The sequence below is a fragment of the Neophocaena asiaeorientalis genome, unplaced genomic scaffold, assembly GCF_003031525.2.
Source record: "Neophocaena asiaeorientalis asiaeorientalis breed wild unplaced genomic scaffold, Neophocaena_asiaeorientalis_V1.1 scaffold96, whole genome shotgun sequence".
Lineage (NCBI taxonomy): Eukaryota > Metazoa > Chordata > Mammalia > Artiodactyla > Phocoenidae > Neophocaena > Neophocaena asiaeorientalis.
The window spans coordinates 1,207,658-1,232,232 of NW_020175831.1; the positions used below are offsets into that span (position 1 = coordinate 1,207,658).

The window sequence follows — 24,575 nt, forward strand, 5'->3', positions numbered from 1 at the left end:
CCTGCACTGGCAGGAGGATTCTTAACCACTGCGCCACCAGGGAAGTCCTATCACATAGATTTTTAAAAGACTTAACTTTTTCCTTTTAGGAGTCCTTAATCATACCCAAAAGAGAGAATTAGTTAGTACTTTCCTTACCTGGAAAAATACTATAATCATTCCAACCTTAGGCCACACAATAGAAAAATGACATCTGAGTCTATTATGAATAACTGGTTGAAAATAAGAAGTATGGTTCCCTAAACCTGAGCAGTCTGACAGTTGTAAAATAACTAAATCAGGACATTACATCATATTTTATTTTGTTTTATATAGTAATAAGGTGACTTGACCTTATTACTATACCTGTGGATTTTCTCTTAAAGATCTACTTTCTTGCATCCCAACAAGTGATTATTTTTTCTCCTTCAGAAACGGCCGTCTTTCAAGCAAATCATTTCAATCCTGGAGTACATGTCGCACGACACGAACCTTCCTGACCAGTGTAACTCATTCCTGCACAATAAGGCAGAGTGGAGGTAGGTGCCTCGCATCCGAGTCACATCATCTGACTTTAAGGGATCATGAGTAGCTTCAGCCAGGAACAGAACCTGGAAACTTGATGACAGTCCTGATTCCTTAGAAATTGGGACTTTTTTGTGTGTTTTTGTGTTAGAAAATTTTGGAGATCGAATAAGCCCTCCCTCTCATATGTAAGCAAAGAGTGTTCCTCTAAGTGCTAAGAGTGTTGCTTTATCATATGTCTAAGTATTTAGAAAGCATATTAAAACAGTATCTTCTGAGATAAAAGACGGTTACCTGACATTCCTCTGTATACACTCTGTGTTAAGGAAACTTTGGCCTCTGTCCAGTGAGAAATAAAAATACTGTCTGCTTGGAAATATGCAGAGCACTGTATCTGTTGATGGAAGAGTTAAGGAGACTGTAAAAACACTTACAAGAAAGCTTTTGATGTTAGAAATCCTATTAAATTTTTTCAGGTGTAAACAAACTTAGTAATGAGAGAATTGTATTGTGTGAGTGGAAGAAGTAAGCCCGAGATGAGACATTGGAGCCGGGTCACATGATGCACGAATATAAATAGCATGTTTGGAAGCTGACATAATTCCTCCCTGACTCAGCAGAGATTTAAGTAACTCATCTCTGCTCCTGTTAGCTATGGCAGTAACGTGACGCCTGGCGCCACCTGCCGATACCAAATGAATACTGCAGGCACTTAAAAAACGACAATCGTTTACTCCTGGGATGACACATTTCTTTGGGCTTTCTGTTTGGTGTTTTACAATAACCTTCTTTATTTTTTATTCTTTGGGAATCTCTAGGACCAGTGAATTAAAATGAATTTTTACTTAGTGATACAAAAGTAATACTGTTTGCTGGAGTCTAGGTGTGTATGAGGGACTTTGTTCTGGGCTGAAATAATTAACAAAACAAAACATGTAAGTAATATTTGTTTCCTACAGTTAAGCGATCAGCACAAATCTAATCAGATCACTCCCCTTTTAAATCAGTATAAGGGGCTCCCATTACTCTAGGACAAAGGCCAAAATACTTAAGATCCATGACACCCTCCGTGCTCTTGCCTCAGCAACCTCATCTTAAGAGTATCATTCTACCCCTTAATTTTTGACGTTGGCCCCTCAACACATGCATATTTCTCCCTCATACCTTGCAAATGCAGTATCTTCTGTATAAAATTCATCCCAGCGACACACCAGCCCTGACGCCCAAACCCAACTTAGCTCCTACTACTACTGCTTCAAATAGTAGCTGAAAAAAACTCCTTTAAGGAGGTGTTTCCTGACCCCAGACCAGCTGAGGTTCCACTTTATGTGCCCTGAGAGCATCTCCTTCATAGCTTCTACTGCAGTTGAAATTGATAAGTAGTTCTGCAATCTGTTGTTTAATAATGTGTGTCTCGCTGGCTAAAATGTAAGAGAGTCGGATCATCTCTTTTGTTCCTTGCTGTAACTGGAGCCTCTAGAACGTATCTTGAATACCGACGGCAGTTGCTCAACAGACATTTGGAGAAGGAAATACCACGGTGGTAATAATATTAAAAGACATCACAATATTACACAAAAGAATAGAAATATGTAAGTTAATTTGTTTGCTTTGACAAATGTGCTTCTTACATTCATTCATTCAGATATTCATTGAACCTCTGCTGGGGAAAGGTGTCCTTTAGTATTGGGCTCTGGTGATGAGCGGAACAGCCCCAGTGCACATGGAGTGTCAGTACTGGATTACTAAACACAAATCTACGAATAACTTTCATTACCATTTTGATAAGTATTATGACAGAACATTACTGGACATCTGAGTGTATATAACCGTGAAATCTAATCTAGTCTGAGGGTTTAATAAGGGGATTCTCTGAGGAACTGCTGTTTGATCTGTTGGCCAAAGGATTAGTAGGATTTTAATACTACTATTAATACCCATGAGATAGGGAGTCTTTGAAGTATGTCAACAAAATCAGAAAATAGGGGGAAAGTTGGTAAGTTTTCTATATAAAAATGTAAAACCTCCATAAGACCAAAAGCAATACCCACCATCAATGAATTTCTAAGACAGATGCCATAGTGTTACAACTTTTTTCCTATATAATAGATCATCTGTTCTAAAAGTTTCTAGTCTCAGGACTCCATTACACTCTGAAAAATTATTGAGGACTCCAAAGGGCTTTTGTTTAAATGAGTTACATCTGTCAGTATTTAACACATTCAAAATTAGAACTGAGAAAAAAATTTAAATATGTAGTTATTGATTCATTTAAAAGACAGTAATAAATCCTGCTTCCGCATTCAGCCTATGGTACTATCCCATGTCATGGAACCTGTGGAAAAGTCTGTACGCTTATGAGAGAATGAGAGTAGAAAAGGTAAATCATGTCTTGATGTTATACTGAAAACCAATTTAACCTTTGAAAAGCTCTCCTGAGTCCCCAGATCACACTCTAAAACCACCACTTCTGTCTTTAAAATAACATTTTAATTAAAATATCATATTAAAGGGCCTGAAATGGCATTACACAAAAAAAGAAGTCAAATGACCAATAAACATGTGAAAAGTATTCAACCTCATTTAGCAATCAAATCAAAGGGAACATAATTTATTCATCAGATTGGCAAAAATTTATATCATGAAAATATCCAGTGTTACAAACTTCCTCATACTTCGCTGGTGGGAAAATACTACCTTTTGGAGGACAGTTTGGCTATACAGATCAGACACCTCTCCCACTGCCATTTCATTCCTAAGAAAATAAACGGGAAGGTTGTGCAAGAATGTATGGACATTTGTTTATCACATCCTTTAGAATGATAAAACTGGAGATGAGCTTAAAGTGAAATAAAAGATTGATTTGGTTTTTTTGTGGTTTTTATGACTTAGAAAATTATGATATCCCCACACACAAAATAGTATGGAGCCTTTCATGATATTACGGATCTGATAAACGATTCAAAAATGGATGCTACGGTCCAGTACGTTCAGAATGATTCCATTTATTCTAAAATAAACACATATTTATGTGTACATGTATGTGCACGTAGAGAAAAGTATAAAAAGGTCAGTGTTACATATCATTGGGTAATGAGATTATGGGAAAGTGTTTTCTATGTGTATATCTTTATTTTGTATAATAAACCTGAATTCGTTGAATCACAAATTTATTTTTTTTAATTCTTCAAGCTAAAAAGATGAGAGAAATAAAATTGGTAATACATTAATGTATTTTAGTAAAAGGCAAACAGTTGCTTAGGGGGCTTCCTCATGGGCTGTCTTTCAGGAATTCGTTAATCCTGAGAGCTGGAGAAAGAATACATATCTTTACCTGAAGCACTAAACCACAGTTTGAGCGGCAGCAGAGCTGTTTTAATTGAACTTGGTAATTGGTTAAAAACGTGGGGAATAATAATCGTATTAATTAGAGTAACAATAACGAACACAGCTGTCGTTGATCAGTTCTTAACCAGATGCTTGTAGTTTATTTGGATTATCTTTTTTAATCCACATAGCCACCCTAGCGTGTACATCACAGGTGCAAGAACCGAGACCTGGACAGGTTGGACAACCTGCTCAAGATTATACCATGTGAAACAGAACCAGCGCTGGCACCCAGGTGGTCTGATCCCACGGGCCTGCTGTGGCGCACACGCTGTGCGGTGCTGTCCCTGAATTTGTGGCCAGTGTCATGCCCTCCACTGGATTCCCTTTTAGCAAAGAGAAGCATCACAGGGGCATGATGGCTTTTTGTTTTTGTTTTTGTTTTTTGCGGTACGCCAGCTTCTCACTGTTGTGGCCTCTCCCGTTGCGGAGCACAGGCTCCGGACGCGCAGGCTCAGCGGCCATGGCTCACGGGCCCAGCCACTCCGCGGCATGTGAGATCTTCCCGGACTGGGGCGCGAACCCGTGTCCCCTGCATTGGCAGGCGGACTCTCAACCACTGCGCCACCAGGGAAGCCCAAGGGCATGATGGTTTTAAGTGATGATTAGGGCAAAACAACTATCCCACTCAACATGCCGAGTGTCCAAAAGAAGGAAATGTTTTGTCAGGTCATCTGGATATTTCAAAGGACAGCACATTCAGACCACTCCTCTCTTTCCCCTGACTTTTATCTGGTGTCTGAAACCATGCATCTAGGGTCCAAAGTGTGTGTAGGAAGTTAACAAGTATCAGTGAAGTCGGACTCCCGTCCTGCTCTGGTGTTTCTGACAAATGCTTGTTTGCTGGTGGCGCTTCCTCTACACATAAACCAGATGGAACATCTAGTCTTAGAAACTTAAATGATTATTCTGAAAATTCTTTTTAAAACTAGGTTATTAAAAACCACATGAACTATGTCCTTTCCTTTTACCTAATAGGTGATAGGCAAGAAATCTAGTGTCAGACCTTTCCTTGTTCATCACATCTTCACCTTGTTTCTCCTCCTATTGACTTATTAGCAATAGTGGCCACGAGCATTAAGAACAGAAAATGTGTCATCCTCTTGGTCATGTTTTCAATTCTCGTTGCCCTTTGTGATTGTCTGCAGCCCTGTGGTCACCTGCACTGAGTGAGCCTCATGTCGCTGTGATAGTGCATTCAGGGTCTCTGTCTCTTGGTAAGACATTCTGCTGGTTGCATTCTTCCTTGGTGATCAAAATATTCTTACTCTGGCATGCCTTCTTAAACACAAAACACAGAGGGCTTCCCTGGTGGTGCAGTGGTTGAGAGTTCACCTGCCGATGCAGGGAACACGGGTTTGTGCCCCGGTCCAGGAAGATCCCACATGCCGCGGAGCGGCTGAGCCCGTGAGCCATGGCCGTTGAGCCTGCGGGTCCGGAGCCTGTGCTCCACAACGGGAGAGGCCACAGCCGTGAGAGGCCCGCGTACCGCAAAAAAACAAACAACCAAAAAAAAAGAAACACAGAGATTTAAAAAACTAATCTTTGCAATTTGGATTTTAGCACAAATCATTTAATATATAACACTAAATATAATATATATATTATCTATTTCTCATGTAATATACATATAACTGTTTTTATGAATTAATCTTTTATTTCAAAGTAAGTTTCTGTCTAGTAAAAGAAGATAATTATAGTTCATTGCCTGTTTTTGACATAGGGAAAATTTTCATCAACTTAAAACATATTAAACTATATTTTTAGAACAGGAGGGTTATATAAGGGCATCAGCCAATGCATTTGATGCGAAACAGTGCATCAAGAAAAACAGAGGGAACAGCCAGGGGAGCAACTGTCTTTGTGTTGCCATCCAGGTTTGGGTTACAGCTCTTGTGGCGTAGGACCTGGACCACTGCTGTCAATATCCCAGGGCGTCTGGGAAAGTCTCGTTGGGGAGCATATTTACTCAGTTTTTGTTTTTCTGTGACAGCTCTCAGCTTACTTAGCTTTACTTAACTGTTGATGTATTTTCCAGAAGGGCTTAAAATCAGAGTGGGCTCCCAGAGCTGGAACTTGAGATGAATCCTTGGCTTAAATTACAAGTGAAATTGCATGCGTTGGCCATTTACCCTGATCAAAAAGAACACCAGTGAGCTCAGTCTCCCTGGCAAAAGAGTTGGGACTGGGCTTGGTGGAAGCACCACGTGGCAGCAGCCCCTGCCGTATCCCACTGAGTGTGCCCAGGCCCCTGCTGTATCCCACTGAGTGTGCCCAACTCTGCTGCCTCCTTTTCTCACCCTCTCATTTGTTGAAGATGGCTCATTCTTTCTTTTTTGTTACAAAAGTTTTAACCTAAGCTTTTCTACACTGTGTTTTTTTCTTTAGTCCTCCATTTGAAAAATAAAAACACTTATTTATAAATGGGCATAATACTTTGTCTGAAATATCAGGGATAAAATTTGGATTTTATGATACAGTCATCATTTTGAAAGATGGCTGATTTACTGCTTTTCCTTAGGGACCCTAGTGTGACTTGACTTACCTGGCTTTATCATTTTCAGATGGCACCAATAAAAGGGACGGGGTTGACAGCAGAGGCTTTTCCACTTACTTTCCTGCCTCCCTTGCTCTGAGGTACTTTGCAGACAGCCAGGGAAGTAAAACGAGGAGCCCAAGTCCAGAAACACCTCAGTAGCTGTACTCGGAGTTGGGTTTTGCCAATTAATACCCAGAACCTTTTTGTTTTCCTTCATCTGCTTCTCATCTACAAGGGCATTGGGATAAGCTGTCCACTTATTCTGATTTTCCCTGGACATAAAAAAGCAGACTTTGGCTACATACAGTCATCAACTTAGATCTGGGGGCATCTACCTTCTGTAGTCAAAGTCCCAACCAGGATCGCACAGTCGGACGTGTAGGTGTGTCCCAGGGGCACATGGGAGCAGCTGTTGGCTCAGCAGCTAATCTCCAACCGGCTTTTCTTTCCAGTCCCTTCCTTGTTCTGCGTCCTTCCCTCTGCGCCTTCGCTAACCCTTCCTTCCACCCTTCGCTCTGCTTCCTCTCCTCCTTTCTCTCTTCTTCCCTCCCTCCCTCTCGGTCTCTCCTTCTTTCTCTCAGTCTCTCATTACTGTTGCTTTTCTCACAGGCTCTTCAGAAACTGAAGGGGAAGAACTTCCAACTCTCAGAGCATAAATTTAGACTTAAACATGATGACAGCCCTGAAGGAGAAAAAACCTGCCCTGAGCCATCTTACCAATTTCAGTTTCTATAAAGCATAGGTCTCTGTAACTGGACGTATTGTTCCAGGTGGTGAGGTTGGTCAGCCCATAGAGACTAAGGAGGGAACTAACTTGCTTTTAAAATTATTAGAGTTAAAAGGAACCTTAGAGTTCATCCGGCCCAGGATTCCCACACTTGCCTGATTGTCAAAAAACGACCTGGCTCTTCTTTCAGATAATGGAGATTCCTAAGCCTACCCAGCCCTACTGAATCCTGAGCTCTGAGGAAGGGTCCTAGGAATCTATGTTTTGTTGTATGTTTTGCCCAGGTAATTATTAGGATCAGGCAACTTGTGGAGCCCTGATAGAAGATAACTACCACCCCGTACAACTGAGGAGACTGAGTCAAGTTAATCAGTCAATTACTTGAGCTACTCAGCCTATAGGCTAAGGTGAACTTACTAGTGGTATGACAGTGACCATATAACTGGAGTGTCATTTTCCCATCTCTCTCTTTGTGAGAGTAGTACCTGTTTCTTGGGGCTGTAATGAGAATAAGATGAGATAATATATAATAGAGCCAGATGACCGTAAGCATTTTTTTTTTTTTGGCTGCACCGTGCGGCTTGTGGGATCTTAGTTCCCCAACCAGGGATCAAACCTGGGTCCACGGCAGTGAAAGCCCAAGTCTTTTTTCTTTTATAAATTTATTCTTATTTATTTATTTTTGGCTGCGTTGGGTCTTTGTTGCTGCACGCGGGCTTTCTCTGGTTGCGGCGAGCAGGGGCTACTCTTGGTTGTGGTGCACGGGCTTTTCGTTGCAGTGGCTTCTCTTGTTGCGGAGCACAGGCTCTAGGCGTGCGGGCTTCAGTAGTTGTGGCTTATGGGCTCTAGAGCGCAAGCTCAGTAGTTGTGGCTCACAGGCTTAGTTGCTCCACGGCATGTGGGATCTTCCCGGACCAGGGCTCGAACCCGTGTCCCCTGCATTGGCAGGTGGATTCTTTTATTTATTTATTTATTTACTTATGGCTGTGTCGGGTCTTCGTTTCTGTGCGAGGGCTTTCTCTAGTTGCAGCGAGGGGGGGCCACTCTTCATTGCGGTGCGTGGACCTCTCACTATCGCGGCCTCTTTTGTCGTGGAGCACAAGCTCAAGACGTGCAGGCTCAGTAGTTGTGGCGTACAGGCTTAGTTGCTCCGCGGCATGTGGGATCTTCCCGGACCAGGGCACGAACCCGTGTCCCCTGCATTGGCAGGCTGATTCTCAACCACTACGCCACCAGGGAAGCCCGGCAGGTGGATTCTTAACCACTGCGCCACCAGGGAAGTCCCAAAAGCCCAAGTCTTAACCACTGGACTGCCAGGGAACTCCTTACCATAAGCATTTATTAAATGGCTAAACCAAGACACCAGCTCCATAGGTCAGGCCCCACCCAGTGGTTCTTCACTGCTTTGAGAAAGTATTCTGAGCTTATGTTTCCAAGCTAGAAACTACCTGTTGATTTTGAAGGATATGAAAGTATGAAAGATTTCCTATTCTCTGCTCATTTACTGTTTGGTTTCAAAGCACAGGTTTAGCCTTTTCCTTTGATTAAGCATTGTGATGGACCCCTCAGCATGTAACACCTCTTCAGCAAAGTTGCGACTTAAACCAGTTATATCCCTGTGCAGGTGTGAAATTGAAGCAACTCTTGAGAGGCTGAAGAAACTAGAACGTGACCTCAGCTTTAAAGAGCAGGAGCTCAAAGAACGAGAAAAACGACTAAAGATGTGGGAGCAAAAGCTGACGGAACAGTCCAACACCCCGGTGAGTGTCCCCTGCAGGGTTCACGGATCCCGTACTTAGGAGGCTGGCTGAGCATGGCAGCATGGCACCCCTCCCCCCTCCCCTGCTGCCTCCTCACTTCCTGCCTCGTGCCTCTACATTAAAGGATCCACATTTACACTCCCGTAGCGCTCCTATCTCTTTTCAATTAACAAAATGCCAGAAATTTAGAAGGAAAGCTTAGCCTATTTCTGGCTCTTTCTCTGAGAACTGTTATTCTGTCAGTGTATTTGTGTATTAGAATTACAAAAATAAAATTCAGTGTATTTTCACACCATCTGCTAGATCCCCAGAGCCTGTGCCTCAAGGCTGATTAACTCTTTAGAGTCCGTCGGTAATTAATAAATGTTATACCAAGGCAAGCTAGCTGTCTGAGAAAGTCGTTGATGTGTCAGAACTTAACCGAGTTTTCCTTCTAAAAGAGAGCTAACTTAATGACCTATAAATGACGAGAATTAATATTCCTTGGGTCACAATCATGGGCAGCAAAAGATTGGAAAAAGACTTCTCTCAGGACAAGCGTCCAGTATTTACTCCACCAAAAAATATACTGGTTTTTTTTCCAAGTCCTGTATTTGGACTAAGATAAAAATTCTTTGTAAGGATTTTGCTATTTATATACTTACCATGAGCTTATATGTTAACATGATATATTAAAATCTAGTCAAATTTCAGCATTCTTCCCTATTTTAAATAATTTATTATTTTAGGAATTAAGTATAAATTTATCATTGGCTTTTCCAGGGTTTTTAATGGGCAATATATGTCCACTTTAAGATCACAAGTAATAATAAGATTAAAAGTACACTTGTTATGTACGTTAAATTCATTTTTGATAGTTGCTATGGTGATTATACCAAAAAAAATTCTTAAATGCCCTTCACTTTGTGATCTTCAAAAAACTTTCCTGGGCTTCCCTGGTGGCGCAGTGGTTGAGAGTCTGCCTGCCGATGCAGGGGACGTGGGTTCGTGCCCCGGTCCGGGAGGATCCCACATGCCGCGGAGCGGCTGGGCCCGTGAGCCATGGCCGCTGAGCCTGCACGTCCGGAGCCTGTGCTCCGCAAAGGGAGAGGCCACAACAGTGAGAGGCCCGCGTACGCAAAAAAAAAAAAAACTTTCCTATTTTTAAAAGTCTTAATCTCCATTTAGCAGCCAATGCCCAACTGCAAAGTATTTTCCAGTGTCTAAAGAATAAAATAGTTTGCCTCCTTTTCCAATTTATGTGGAGAAATAACCTGATTTCCAAAAAAGGAAAATACAGTGAAGTTAAATGTTTATTATCCGATTTAACTTTTTCAAAAATGACTTTGGTTATCCAGGGAATCCCAAAGTAAGAACTGAATTGCTATGCATAAGACTGTCATGGGACATTAAAACAGTACCACATCTTATAAGTTCAGTGAATTTTAACTTGGCTCTCAAGGAGTTAAGGAAAGTTTCCTGTTCTGGTTGAATTGGTACCAAGAGGCAGACTCAGAAAGCATTACCTTAAGGATCTTCAAGGGAACACTGCTTCTCCCAGAGCTGATGAGAGGCAAAAATATGACCATCTTCTGAAGTCTGAGGGTTGTGGGGATTTTTTAAGTACGTTGAAATCTTAAGCTATAAAGCACTGCATGGCTTGACTCTTTCTAAATGTAGCATTTTAAGAAAAAACTTTAAAGGACCCATTAAAGTATGCTTTAGAACCTTTCTTTAGATTACTGGCATTAGTTTTGCTAAGAAATTATGGGCTGCCTTGCACACATTATTGCTATTAGTAACGCAGTTGTATAATAAATGATGAAAAACTCTGAGTGCACAGTAGGTTGTATGCTTGCGTTTTAAATGCAGAAAACTCTCTGTAAAGGAACTGCTCTGAAGGCTACCATCTAACAATGGACAGCATGCAGCACGATCTCAATGAGATTTTCTTCCTTTTTTTTACTTATGAAGGCTAAGTTTTCTTTCTGTACAGAACTTGCTTTTAATGTCTCTTCTTCATAGAGCTGGTATTTCTGAAGGAAAGGTTTGTGCTCAGGTATTTTATAAGTAGATATTTTCTTTTATCCTCACATCAGTTTCTAGTTGACTTTAAATGAGGTTTCTGAGAGACTGATAGAATAAACCTTTTTTAAAAGGAAGCGACTGGAGGTTGAGGTTTTCTCTGTAGCCTCATCTTAATTATAAAAGTTTAATATTTAAGTAACGTCATAAAAAATTGTATTACTGCATTTATTTCAAGGAAGGACACTGCTTTCTTTCCTGAAATTAAAACATTAGTTAAAGATATTTGGGAAGGTGAATTTTCCATACACAAATATGAACAATGTTTATTTTTAATGATTGTTGTAGCTTGATGTCAAAATTTTACTTCTTTTAAAAATAATAGCTTATTTGAGAGGCATTTGTTGAGATCTTAACATAATGTGAGGAAAGACCTATGAAATAATAAAATAGATAAGCAGCAAAGGGATCCTGAGAGTATCTAACAATTGAAAACAAATTTAAGAGGCTGAGAAATTTGACTGCAAGGAAAGTAATAGCCCGTTTCCGGTGTTAAAGGATCTAAAACAATTTCTTTCTTCCATGTAACTTCTGCTTTTTAGTTGAATTATATGAAGTTCTGATTGAACTAATAACTGTAGAGGTCTTTTCCTAATGGAGTTAAGATAAATTTTTTTTTAAAAACCTTGATTCCAACTTTAATTTAAAAATTAGGAAATTGGTCCTAAAACGTACCTTTACATGCACATATGAAGGTCATCCCAGAATTATATTACTTTTTACCCTTATTTAAACAGCATCAAAATATAAGCCTTAATTTGCTTCTTTCTCAAAGGAAGAGGCAGTAACACTTTGAGATCCTAAGTTTTACCCCTGAAATGAACAACATTTATGGAAATAGGTTGGCTGTTTAAAATAATCATGTAAGAGTGAAAATAAATGTCTGTATCCGCTCTGAGAAGAATTCCTAGAAAAAAATTCTGCTAAAAGAAGGAAACTTGTAGAGAATAGAGACAAAGGTAACAACCTAAATTAATACTAGTTTCCTTTCCTCCCAATTTTCACATGTATTTACATACTTGTTTATAACTTAAATGTTAGAGACAATCTAGAATTTGTTTACAAGTGAATTATTTCATAAATTGGATAACAAGTATTATATCTGGCTGTAATAAATAAAAAAGGGAGACAAGTGAATTCTAGACTGTTTATTAGTTTATAGATACTTAATCTAGCTAAAAAGGTAGCTAATGACCCAAATCTCCCAATTGACTGCTAAACTGTTTTTATGCTTCCTCTAAGCTTTTCTTCTTTGGTCCAAGGTTTCTTGTTTATTTTTTTTAACTCGAGATTTAATCTCTACTTAATTTCTCTTTTAATATAATAGTTAACTAAATGTTTCCATATGAAAGTCAAATTGGGAAAAATTGAGAGAAATTCTAAAAACTACTTTGTTTTAAGGAAAATGAGGGCTTAAAACTTACAACTTCCTTCCTATTTGAAATTTGGCTTGCTGTGGTGCTTTGCAAACCTTTGGTTGTGATTTACTCTGTCATTTATAAATTATGGTAAACGCGCTGGAGCCAAACCTGCCATTAAATAAATTCTCAAATAATCCCTTACATTCATTTATTTCACTAATCGTTTACCTTCTGTGCAGCACCCACTAATTTTGTGGTATCTGTTTCCTTGGTATAAATTGGTCCTAATTTCTCTTTTTACTTCTGTCCTTTCTTCCCTCATGATAGCTTCTCTTGCCTCTTGCTGCAAGAATGTCTGAGGAGTCTTACTTTGAATCTAAGACAGAGGAGTCAAACAGTGCAGAGATGTCATGTCAGATCACAGCAACAAGTAACGGGGAGGGCCATGGCATGAACCAAAGTCTGCAGGCCATGATGCTGATGGGCTTTGGGGATATCTTCTCAATGAACAAAGCAGGAGCTGTGATGCATTCTGGGATGCAGATAAACATGCAAGCCAAGCAGAATTCTTCCAAAACTACATCTAAGAGAAGGGGGAAGAAGGTCAACATGGCCCTGGGGTTCAGTGATTTTGACTTGTCAGAAGGTGATGATGATGGTGATGATGACGGTGATGAGGAAGATAATGACATGGATAACAATAGTGAATGAAAGCAGAGAGCAAAGTATTAAAATTGAAAATGTCCGGGAAAACAAAAGAAACTTGTTATCTCAGTCTGTACAAAAACCAGTAAGGAGGTAGAAAACCAAGCACTGCATTTTTAGGCCAATCACATTTATATGACAGTCATTTCTTTACGATTTTACTTTTGATTTGTCTTTGCTTACAGAAAAGGGGGGAGGGGATTAAGCCAAAAAGGTCTATTCAATGAATCAGCAAATGTGGTGCCTGATTATAGAAACTTGTGATTCTCTATGTAATACAGCACTTTTAACTAATGACATTCTGGCTTTCTAAAAATGAATACATTATAGTTTGATTTGATTTGATTTATTCAGTTGCTTTAAAAAACTTACATTTTGAACAAGCACTCTTAACTCGTAATTCTTCTTTGACACTTGATTTTCTCGTAACATACTATGTTTTTTTTCCCTTATGGCAATACACCATACTGTCAGAAATAATTGATAGTGACTACAAAATCTAAGAATAAAAAAATTGAAATGAAAGGAGGTTCTAACAAATACTTCTCCAGAAATACCTAAGTGCTGAGGGTTTTTAATACTTAATAGCACGACTACTGAAAGTAAAACCCAAGAGATGTTTTCAGTAGTACGTTTGCAGGAGAAATACTCTAACTTGAAACCAAACAGCAGTGTTGTGGCACTTCCGTACCAGTGCTCGCCCCAGAAGCTTCTTAACAGCACACTGTCATCTAAGGCTTAGCTTATACTTTACACAAAGAGAAAGAGAGGGTAAGGGATCACACTTCCAGGCAGTGTGAGTGTTAATATGGGGGCAGGAGTGTATGCGTGTGTGTTTGTTTTCCAGAGGGGCATGAGAATCCTGGATTCTAAATACATGTAGAGATATTTTAAAGACGGAACTAAATATTATAAAAAGAATAGCAAAGATAAGCTGTCCTTACTTAGGCAAAAGTGCAGAATGAAGGGTCCTTTTTATAGCAGATCTAGCCTTCCAGATTTCTTTTTTTTAACCCTGACTCAGCCATGCTGGTGTTAAAGAGAAGTAAATGTAGGTGCTGCTCTGAAAACCTAGCTAGCCAGAGAGATATTCTCAGAATGTTATCACAGAATTGTCAAAGCTTGCTTAAACTATAAAACACTTTATTAAAAAACTACAAAACATTTGTAGTTATGTACATACAGAAAGGCAAAAGAACAAAGAAAGATTTTTTTTCAGTCTAAATTTGAAAGCAGTGCCGTTCGTTTGACTATTAAACCAAAGTACTTTGGGTGGTTCTTTTTATGGAAGATTTTTTTTTTTTTTTGTGGGGGGGGCTGCATTGGGTCTTCGTTGCTGCGCGCGGGCTTACTCTAGTTGCGGCAAGCGGGGGCTACTCTTTGTTGCGGTGTGCAGGCTTCTCATTGCAGTGGCTTCTCTCATTGTGGAGCATGGGCTCTAGGCACACGGATTTCAGTAGCTGTGGCACGCAGGCTCAGTAGTTGTGGCACACGGGCTTAGTTGCTCTGCGGCATGTGGGATCTTCCCAGACCAGGACTCGAACCTGTGTCCCCTGCATTAGCAGGTGGATTCTTAACCACTGCGCCACCAGGGAAGCCCATAGAAGATTTAAGAAAGGATATCATCATAGATATTGTCTAATATTATTTCCAAGTATATTTGATCATAAAAAGCCTCCTGGAATTTGAAGCATGACATGCTTCCAATCCCCATTAAGGGTGGAAAATACCACAAAATGATCAGTACTCTGTGCCAGCTTTATTTAGAGAAAAATCACTAATAAAATGTTCTGGGTGTGAAATGTAGAGACCAGTCTGTATAGAATAGTGATAAATAGAAGGATCTGGAGTCAGATCGTGATTCAAAATCGCTGTGCAATCTTGGGCAAATTATTTAACTTGTACGTCTGCTCACCTTTAACTTGAGAATGGTAATAGTACTTACCTAAAGGATTGTTGTGAGGATTAAATAAAATGATACATGTAAAGCATTTAACACAATACCAGGCCAATGGTAAGTGGTCAGTTAATGTTAGCTACTGTTAACTATGCCAGTGAAAAGACACTGAAAAATAAGTGGTTTCTGTAACCTGGAAAACGAAACTATCAATTTCAAGTGATATTTGTTGAGTAGGATGAGATGAAAGTTAAAGTGAATAGCTTTCAGGAAAGATAGAGAACATCTTTAGAACGTAAGCTGCACGAGCCGATCTATTCTGTCGCCCTTTGAAGACCATGCACATGGCAAGGTTTAGCTAGTCTGAGGTGTTTGCAGGCCTTGCTACCACCCACAGACCAGGCAAACACGGAAAGAAGAGGTAAACGTTTCCCCTAGAAGATGGGTTCCCCACATACCCAATCTGATACACTTCCTATGTCTATGCAAACATAGACACAGATACACACACACCACGGTATATTATATTGCTGGTGACAAACAGGTGCAAACATAAACAGGCATCCTATCTGCACTCAGACATGGAGGAGTCCTCCTTGATTCAAGACGAGCCACTCAAGCAGAAGGTCTTGGAGTGGAGCAGAGGGGATGGTTTTCAGCTCTTGACTTCCCAGCATGCCCTGCGGCTCTGTGCCATGTAACCTGAAGGAGAGCCAGAGACCAGGTAGTTCACAGCCTGTCGTTGCACATCTTCCCAGGCCAAGGTAAAGTCATCCATCCCACCAGTATTCATTGAGCCCCTCCTTTGCGCCTGGTACCGTTCTAGGGAACAGCTAGATGAAAATCTGCACTTGTGGAGCTTACAGGCTAGCAAGCGGAGATGGACAACAAACAGAACAAATGCATCATGTAGTAAACATTTGATAAGTGCACGCTGGGAAACGAAGCAGGGAAGGATGAGGCCCATAGGGGAGTGTTGTGGACTTTAAAGTGTGGTCAGGAAAGCCCTTACCCATAATGGAATCTCTGTGGGCTGATTTTGGGATCTGTGCACCTTATGTAAGAGTGTAAACCTTAAAAAAAAAAAAGAGTGTAAACCTTGTCTCTCATTTGAGAATAACCGGTAACCGGAAATAAATTTAGAACGTATGAAATGAATGGGATGGACATTTAAAAAAATTTACATTAAATAAAAATGTATAATAATAATTAGATCTATTAGGATTATACATAAGGTTTTGGTGCATTAATAAAAGCAGCCAAATAAGGCCCAAAGAGAAAGGTAATAACCCAGACCTAGGTTTACCATCATTCAGGTAATATTTCTCTAATCTCTCGACTGCTGCCATTTTCCTCACAGAAATTCCAGAGATGGTCATAGCTCAATACTCTGCCATCAAGAAACTGCAGAGATTTTGGACACAGCAGAATTGATAACCTCAGTGATACGCTTGCAATGTTCTAACCTAAAATTGGGCTATAGGTAATTACTATAGGGCACTGGCTATTTTACTTTCTGTTCCAAATCAGTGTCTTTCTAGGGTTTTGAACATCCCTGAAATCTGCATCATATAAACAGAATCTTAAAGTGGTTTCACTTGATCTATGAAGATGATTTAGAAGACTTTAGACTCTATTATTAGCCTTATTAAATTTAAAAAGAAATATTTATCAGCCATAGACAGAATTTCTAATGAAGATGTTAATTATACAGCTTTTAATTCACTTTTCAGATCAGTTTTGTTGTTGCTGTTTTTGTGTTTTAACGTCTTTATTGGAGTATAATTGCTTTACAATGGTGTGTTAGTTTCTGCTGTATAACAAAGTGAATCACTATACATATACATATATCCCCATATCCCCTCCCTCTTGCATCTGTCTCCCTCCCACCCTTCCTATCCCACCCCTCTAGGTGGACCCAAAGCACCGAGCTGATCTCCCTGTGCTATACGGCTGCTTCCCACTAGCCATCTATTTTACATTTGGTAGTGTATATATGTCCATGCCACTCTCTCACTTCGTCCCAGCTTATCCTTCCCCCTCCCTGTGTCCTCAAGTCCGTTCTCTACGTCTGCGTCTTTATTCCTGTCCTGCCCCCAGGTTCTTCAGAACCTTTTTTTTTAGATTCCATATATATGTGTTAGCATACGGTATTTGTTTTTCTCTTTCTGACTTACTTCACTCTGTATGACACACTCTAGGTCCATCCACCTCACTACAAATAACTCAATTTCGTTTCTTTTTATTAGCCAGTGATTTTTAATATGCAGTAGATTTGTTAGACTTTAACACCAGCTGGGGAATTCAAACTTGATCCCCATGAAAATCAAGGAATTGGGGTGGGGGAAGGTTTGGGAGAGATCTAAAACGATTTCTCATGGCACTACGATGTACACAACTTTGCTTTTCAGAGGTTTCATTGGAGTGGTAAGAATTTCATGAAAGATAATTGTAAAACTTACTCTGAGTTAAATCTTGATCTTTTTTTTGATACACTCGACTTGTTGCTGCCTTTTGAAACTAGCAGTCTACTGTACCGCATACATAATAAAGCACAATTTTTCTATAATCAGGTACCTTTTGCTGCTTTGGGGTAAGACTGTTTTCCTGTTTAGATGTTAAGCATTTCCAGAGAGAAGACTCTGTTCTGTTCTTCTGATTGTAACATAGCCTGATAGCTGTAGATGCAGCCTGTCTGATGAGAAATGAGCGTCTACCAGGACATCTGGAGGACTAGCTGTGTTTCCTCAGACTCCAGCTTAGTTTGCACTCTATTGCCTGTGAGGAGCTTTCTGGCATGTGATTGTTTACTTCAGAGCTAGAGTCTCAGGCACCTACATTAACTATTTTATATTGTATGCAGAATAACAGACCTTTTAGTGTCAGGTACAACACACTGCGCATCTTGCTTTTGCACTGTTTTAAAATTTTTGTACTAAATGATAGAAAATATTTATATTCTTTGAGTGTGAGCTTTGAATAGATGACATTATCACCTTATTGGTTTTTTTTTTAACAAAACGTTTTTCTCAATTATTCTATCGCAATGTTATTCTGAGCAAGTCCTATGCCAAAATCGTGTATCATGTTTGTATGGAAGATTAAATTTTATTCTTGTGTGGTAAGACTCCTCAGTTATTGACTTCATTGTTGGAATTTGATATTCCAACACAAAGTCCACAATGTATTCAGAAATCCAAGTTGGTGTCATACATTTCATTTTGATGTGAACTTTTCTTTGCTTTCCTTTGTTTTAAGACTCCATTTTGCAATAAACGTTTTGACAGTAAATCCCTTTGTTATGTGTTATTGTGTATATCAGAGCTTTGTTAGATTGGATTCCCAACAACCTTTGAAGGAATCATTATCCCACGCATGACCATGAGTGTGAGCTTCTCTCCTGAAATCAATTGGAGTGTAAATAATGAATTTGTAAAGTGATGGGGCAGTCACAAGGTGGATTTTTTTTTTTTTTTAATCCCCAAAGAGAGACAGAAAAGCTTAGCACTCACCCTATAGCAGATACACTGATAATGTTAACAAGGTACAGCAGACATAGAGGAAATAGGAAGCCACTCTGTGGCTGGAGATATTAACTCTTCTCCCCTGTTCTGCCAAATTCAAACCGTCTTGAAGCAGTGCCTGGCTCCAGCCTTCCTCTCACTAATCTTTGCAAGCAGCATGCAAGAATCCTGCTGGAGCAAGTCTCACACTGAATCCAGCGCCTTTCCCTTGGCGTCATCTTGGTGAGCCACCCTCAGAGCACAAGTCAACTCTTCTCCTCTCCTTCGGACATGAAAACCAAAGATGTTGGTTTTGATTAGTTGTTTCCTTTACAACCTTTATTCAAGAAATACTTATCAATTTTGTTCAGCACAACATTTGGGAATTATATACAAATCAAATCATTCCATACACCCTCACTTCTTCTAAAAGCCAGCCTTGATGCAGCCTTAAACGGCTCTGTAAAGTAAAGCAGTCTGTTGTTTCTTAAACTAATCAAACAAGTTCCTTATTTCACATTTGATTCTGTGATGGGAAAAGCAAATGACGCTTCTGCAGCTGTATCCAGCTGCCCCGTGAAGAAATAAAACTTGTCATGTATTTTCTTTGATCAAGTTCAGTTTTAGATCCTGTTTCTCAAGTCACTTTCATTTCTGCATTATTAAAGCAGGTGAGTGCGTGTGACTACAAACACCAGGTATTTCAGAGGAGGGAAGGGGCAGTCCTGTGGGAATCGGAGCACATGAGGGTAGCGGAGTACATATAGAGTGGTAGCGATTTATACCCTTGCAACTTATCTGTACGTCTCAAACTCTATGCATTCAGATTTATTGTAACTAGTGGGTTTTTAAAATAAATCTGCCTGGCCCCCTAGAGTTGGCTGCAGTTCCCCTTGATCCTTGGACACGCGCATACTGTATCTGGAGCTCCCGTTGAGCAAACGTGCCGTGCCCATCCTTCCTTCCTGTCCCGCCTCCACCACTGCCAGTGTCTTGCCTTGTTGCTTCTCACCAGGAGTCACCTCTCTTCTAGCCCTGCTGTGCCAGCTCAAGCCACTATGCCTTCCATCCCCCACGGCAGTCTATGAAACCCTCCCTTTTCCGTGGTATAGCCATAGACATTGAACTCTATACCAGAGAATTTAGCATCATAGTAAATGCACCCTTCAGTTTTACTCATTCAACAAACTGTTCAACAAAAATTTACCGGGTGTTGTGTGCCACGCACTCTGATGGGCACTGAGGAAACTAAAATGAAGGTGGCCTTGAACTCCTCCCAAGGTATAGTCCATACCTACTTTACCCCCCCCCACCTTAAATTAAAAGCTCCTTGAAGGCAGGGGCATGCCTTTCCTAGCAAGGTTTTGAGCATGTGAATTTAAAATACCTGCAGATTAGAAGGGTTAACTCACCCACCCTCTGATGTTTACACTAATGGTAAAAGTAACCAAAGCCAACTTCTTTTTTTTTCAACTCGCACAAAAAATACTATTTGTAACACGTGTTGAAAGACACTTTGCCATGTTGCCTCATGAGCAATCCAACCATGTTGGCAAGTTAAGCTGGTTAAAACTAATGGCTATAGCAAACTAATTCAAGTCACAAGACACAGATTTTCTTCCCGTTACGTAGGTGTTTATTTAGTCTGTGGCCATGGAGCATATATTGAAGCCAGTAGTCCTTTGGCTCTGAAATTGGGCAGGCAGGAGTCCTCTTGCAGAGTTGTCATTCATGTTTGTATACTTGCCAGGGAGGGAGGTTAGTTTAGTTTAGTTTTAGTTAGAGCAACTCTGCAACCTGGGTTCCTTAGGACGGCTCCAATTTTACGTGTCCTTCTAATATTTTGTTTTAAAAATATAGTGCAACTGAGACATTTAAACACTTAGAAATTCCCCTCTAAAAATAAGCATGTAAAACATCTGGTTACCAAGTGGTTGCTTTGGGATTTTCATTAATGATCAAACGATCTTCGTGTTGACTGAGAATTCCGAAGACGGCTCTGGTATCTGACAAACGTCAGAAATTCCTTGACTGCCAAGGCCTTCTCATGGGAGGTAAAACTACTCTCAGTGTGCCAAGTACAAAGAGTGGAAAATCCCAAGATGTGCAGAGTCCCATTGTCACAGCTCACCAAGCACAATGAATTGTTACTGAGAGGTGGTTTGGCTTCTGTGGGCAACATCTTTGGAACCCTGAGAAATTCCTTAACGGTTGGGAAAACTGGTTTCCATTCAATGCCACCTGCAGGAGGAACCAAACCAGAGCTGCTTGGTTTTAGCTGCCCAGAGCTAAAATACTGAAAAGTGTGGGGATAAACCAAAAAGACAGTGATAATATTCCTTCTTTTTTTCCATTTCATTCATATTTCCCATGCAGCTGCTGCCTTCCTTTGAGATTGGTGCTTGGACAGAAGAGGACGTGGTAAGCAGCTTCTTTTAATGCCTCATTTAACCTGGGCGGGTAGTTCATAAATTTGTCCACAAGTTAAAAATACAGGGAGAGGGGTTTGGGCCTTAGGAAAGTGTTAAGTAGGAGAAGTTGACAAATTCCATGTCTTTCTATTTTTAATGCAGTAATGATTTAAAATAAGGCCTCGAGCAAAGCAAGTATCTCTTCAAATCTTACAAGAGGATTCCACCTCCCTATTTGCTCTGAAAGGTATTCCAGGATACAGTAATGAATACCAGTTAAAGGGGGGATCCAGGATACTAAATGAACATACTTGGAAAAAAATTGATCTTAAGTTTTCCCAAAAGACCAGGGATGGACTTGAACCATGGTGGGGAAAGAACTGGTAGAGGCAGTGCCTTAGGCCTGTTCATTTTACCGTCTTTACTCTGACCTTCCCAAGAAGGAATAGACCCGAGCTCCCAGACATTCTCTGAAGCGGGAGCCGGAGAAGCCCCGTGTTTGGGGGAAGATGTGAACAGACTAGTTAAGTCCAAAGGAAATCCCACACCCTACAGTCTGGGTAGAGACCCTGAGGAGCAATCCTGCTTAGCCTGTTATATTTCTGTATCTGTTTCCTTAAGTGAAAAACAGGTCCAAGAATTCTTGGTCAGAGACCTCAGGGGTTTTTGCCTGTCCAGGTCCATTTTATAAGTTCAAGGTTTCATTAAATGAAAAAGGAAAAAATAAAAGTTTGTATGCCAGCCTCAGCAGGCCCACACCCCAGGAAACAGACTAGGTACCCCAAAGTCAAACTCATTATTAGAAACTCTTGGGAAGGTCTCTGGAAGGTTTACCAGATTCAACTGGTTTCTGGGCCAGGGCATATGCTCCCAGCCCTTGGTCTTCTGGTGAAGTAATACTGCTTTCAGATGAGCTCGTCTCTGTGGCTTCTGCAGGGGAAGTATGCTGGTACCAGTTGCCTCCATTTCCCATTCCCTGAGTCCTGGTGATTCTAACTTTCCTGCCAGCCCTGCTTAACAAGGACAGAGGACTTAGGCTCGCCTCTTCACAGGCCTCCATATAATGCCTTTATCCCCAGCTGCAAAGTTGGCCCTTCTCATTTGAGAGGAAGTGTTTTAAAAGGCACTGAGCTCTAAAAGCTATTTTTAGTCTTTGCTCTGAGGTTGAGTGGTTTTCAAAGCATTTAAATAAAATTCCAGGGTCAAGGGCTCCCTAGAGAATTGGTGGGCCTGGGTGTGGCCCCCCATTCTGTCTCCCTTCACCTGGATAGTGTGAGAGGCTACGGTAAACACACGCCAAGGGAAATTTCAAGGACTGAGGTTGCTGGGTCCAACCTCATTCTGTGTAGGAAGCTCCACACTTTAACTTGTCTTGGGCCACAAAGCTACTTCATGACCAGGCCTAGAACAGAGGACGTATTTTATCCATCTTTCTGTCCACTGCCGTGTGGTCCCTCTCACTCATACAATTCCTGGGTAAACCAGTGCCCTTCAACAACCCAGGGGACCACTGGCACATGAATGGAAAAAGCATTATAAGTAAGAATCTTCTTGAAAGGATTTTTAAATATCTTTCAAATAAGGAGGAAAACCAATGGTCCTTCAAGGGTCCAAGACCCCCAAAGGGAGGATGTCTCCAATTTGAAACCTTGAAGTTTTAAAACAGTAAAGAGAAAGTCTTCTGTTTTCCCTTTGTGGTTTAGCAAGAATTAAAGGTATTTTAATCCATTGAAAAACTATGTGTTTTACTGTTAAGTCTGGCCACTGACTATGAATGAATCTTCAAAACCATATATGTCCTCTCTTCCACAGTATTTTTGGGTTCAGCAGCTCGTCAGAAAAGGCAAGTGGAAAAACTTACCTTCTTAATTCATGGAGTTAACTTTGCTTGGGATGTGATTGAGTCTAATTTTATTCTGTCTTCTAATCACTCCCTTCAGGTGACACTTCGGAGGAGATGAGCATATATGCGAACTTGTTTAAGGAAAACAACATTACAGGAAAGCGACTGCTTCTTCTCGAGGAAGAAGACTTGAAAGACATGGGCATCGTCTCCAAGGGGCATATCATCCATTTAAAGGTACCTCAGAAAGGGAGAACATTCAGTCAGCAAATCTTTATTGAGCTTCTACTGTGGAGTAGGTCATGTGTCATGTTAGAGGCTGAGCTGGTGGTCACAGTCTGGAAATACTTCATACCAGCTGATCGTTAGCTGCTGCCCCCATGGGACCCCTACTCCCTCTTCATAATCCCAGAACAAAGGGTTAATACCTGGTCCAGCAGAGGTCACATGGATACACCTGCATAGAACCCCCGTGCCCTCAGGAAGTCTCTAGTCTAGTGGAGAAGACAGTCATTAATCATGCAAAAATGGTAACATGGCAGTTGTAAGAAGTGCCACAATGGAGAGCTGAGGTTGGGCTGAGGGGAGGCTTCTGTGCAGAAGTTATGGAGTTGAGAGCTGAAGGGCCAGGAGGTGTAAGTGGGTGAAGGGTGTGGGGAGGAGGTGTTTTGGCGGCAGGGCTCTGCCTGTGGAGGGGCCTCAGTGTGGGAAGAAGCGTCGTGTGGCACTAAAGCCGTGTGCGCCTGCAGAGCTGCCAGCCCACCCGGCAATAACAGGAGGCAACTTGCTTTGAGGCCAGAGGGGCTGGATATCCATTAGGGACCCCTAACGATGCCAGGACGTGTCCACAGACTGAGTGAAGTCTGCAATCTTCCAAATTTTACCCAGAACAGACACCACCTTATGTGTACCCTTATCCCTCATTTTCTCAGGAAATCCTGACATTTCCCCCCAGAACTTCAGTCTTGAAAGCTTTCCTTTCTTTTTTTCTTAATAAATCTATTTATTTATTTATTTATTTATTTGGCTGTGCTGGGTCTTCGTTGCTGTGCACAGGCTTTCTCTAGTTGCGGCCAGTGGGGCCTACTCTTCCTTGAGGTGCATGGGCTTCTCATTGCAGTGGCTTCTCTTGTTGTGGAGCAGGGCTCTAGGCACACGGGCTTCAGTAGTTGTGGCACATGGGCTCAGTTGTTGTGGCACACGGGCTTAGTTGCTCCGCGGCATGTGGGATCTTCCCAGACAAGGGCTCGAACCCGTCTCCCTTGCATTGGGAAGCGGATTCTTAACCACTGCACCACCAGGGAAGTCCCTTAAACACTTTCAAAGCTAAACCTCTGTTTTTGTTGTTGTTGCTTTTTTTGTAGTTTAGCAACCAGTTCTGTTTTTCTGTTTCTTTGTTTTGTTTTGCTTTTTAGTTACTCAAACCAAATAACACTTGCTGGCATCTGTGTACACCTTGTTATTATTCAGAGGTCTGTTTCAAGAGAGATCTTACAATGAAATCGAGTTTACGCCCCAAACCTCCTCAACCCCAGTGTGGGTAGACGGAAGGGTGGACACAGGTTAGAAAGAAGAGAAATAGAATAAAGAAGGAAATGTAGGGACTTCGCTGGTGGGTCCAGTGGGTAAGATTCCGCGCTCCCCATGCAGGGGGCCCGGGTTCGATCCCTGGTCGGGGAACTAGACCCCGCATGCATGCCACCAACTATGAGTCCGCAGGCCGCTACTAAGACCCCACATGGCGAAAATAAATAGATAAATAAAATAAATATTTTTTTTTAAAGGGAAGGAAATGTAGAAAAAGCAACTTCTTATCCAAATCCACATCTTGACAAAGGCTCTACCAACTTGCCAACAACTTTCCCCTTTGCCTC

At 41.0% G+C, this 24,575-nt stretch overlaps 1 protein-coding gene across 6 annotated transcripts in view; it reads left to right on the forward strand.

Moving 5' to 3' along the window:
• The window catches only part of MAP3K20 (mitogen-activated protein kinase kinase kinase 20), a 168,919-nt gene that overhangs the window by 112,212 nt on the left and 32,132 nt on the right, over window positions 1-24,575 (forward strand). For 5 of the 6 annotated variants that reach the window (XM_024732834.1, XM_024732832.1, XM_024732833.1 and 2 more), the window contains exons 10-14: window positions 412-518; window positions 8,782-8,917; window positions 20,824-20,868; window positions 22,671-22,701; window positions 22,799-22,938. In XM_024732834.1, coding sequence (XP_024588602.1) covers window positions 412-518; window positions 8,782-8,917; window positions 20,824-20,868; window positions 22,671-22,701; window positions 22,799-22,938 — 459 coding nt within the window. Of the gene's footprint in view, window positions 1-411; window positions 519-8,781; window positions 8,918-12,669; window positions 13,342-20,823; window positions 20,869-22,670; window positions 22,702-22,798; window positions 22,939-24,575 lie in introns of those variants that run through there. The other variant, XM_024732837.1, reaches the window with a different exon arrangement.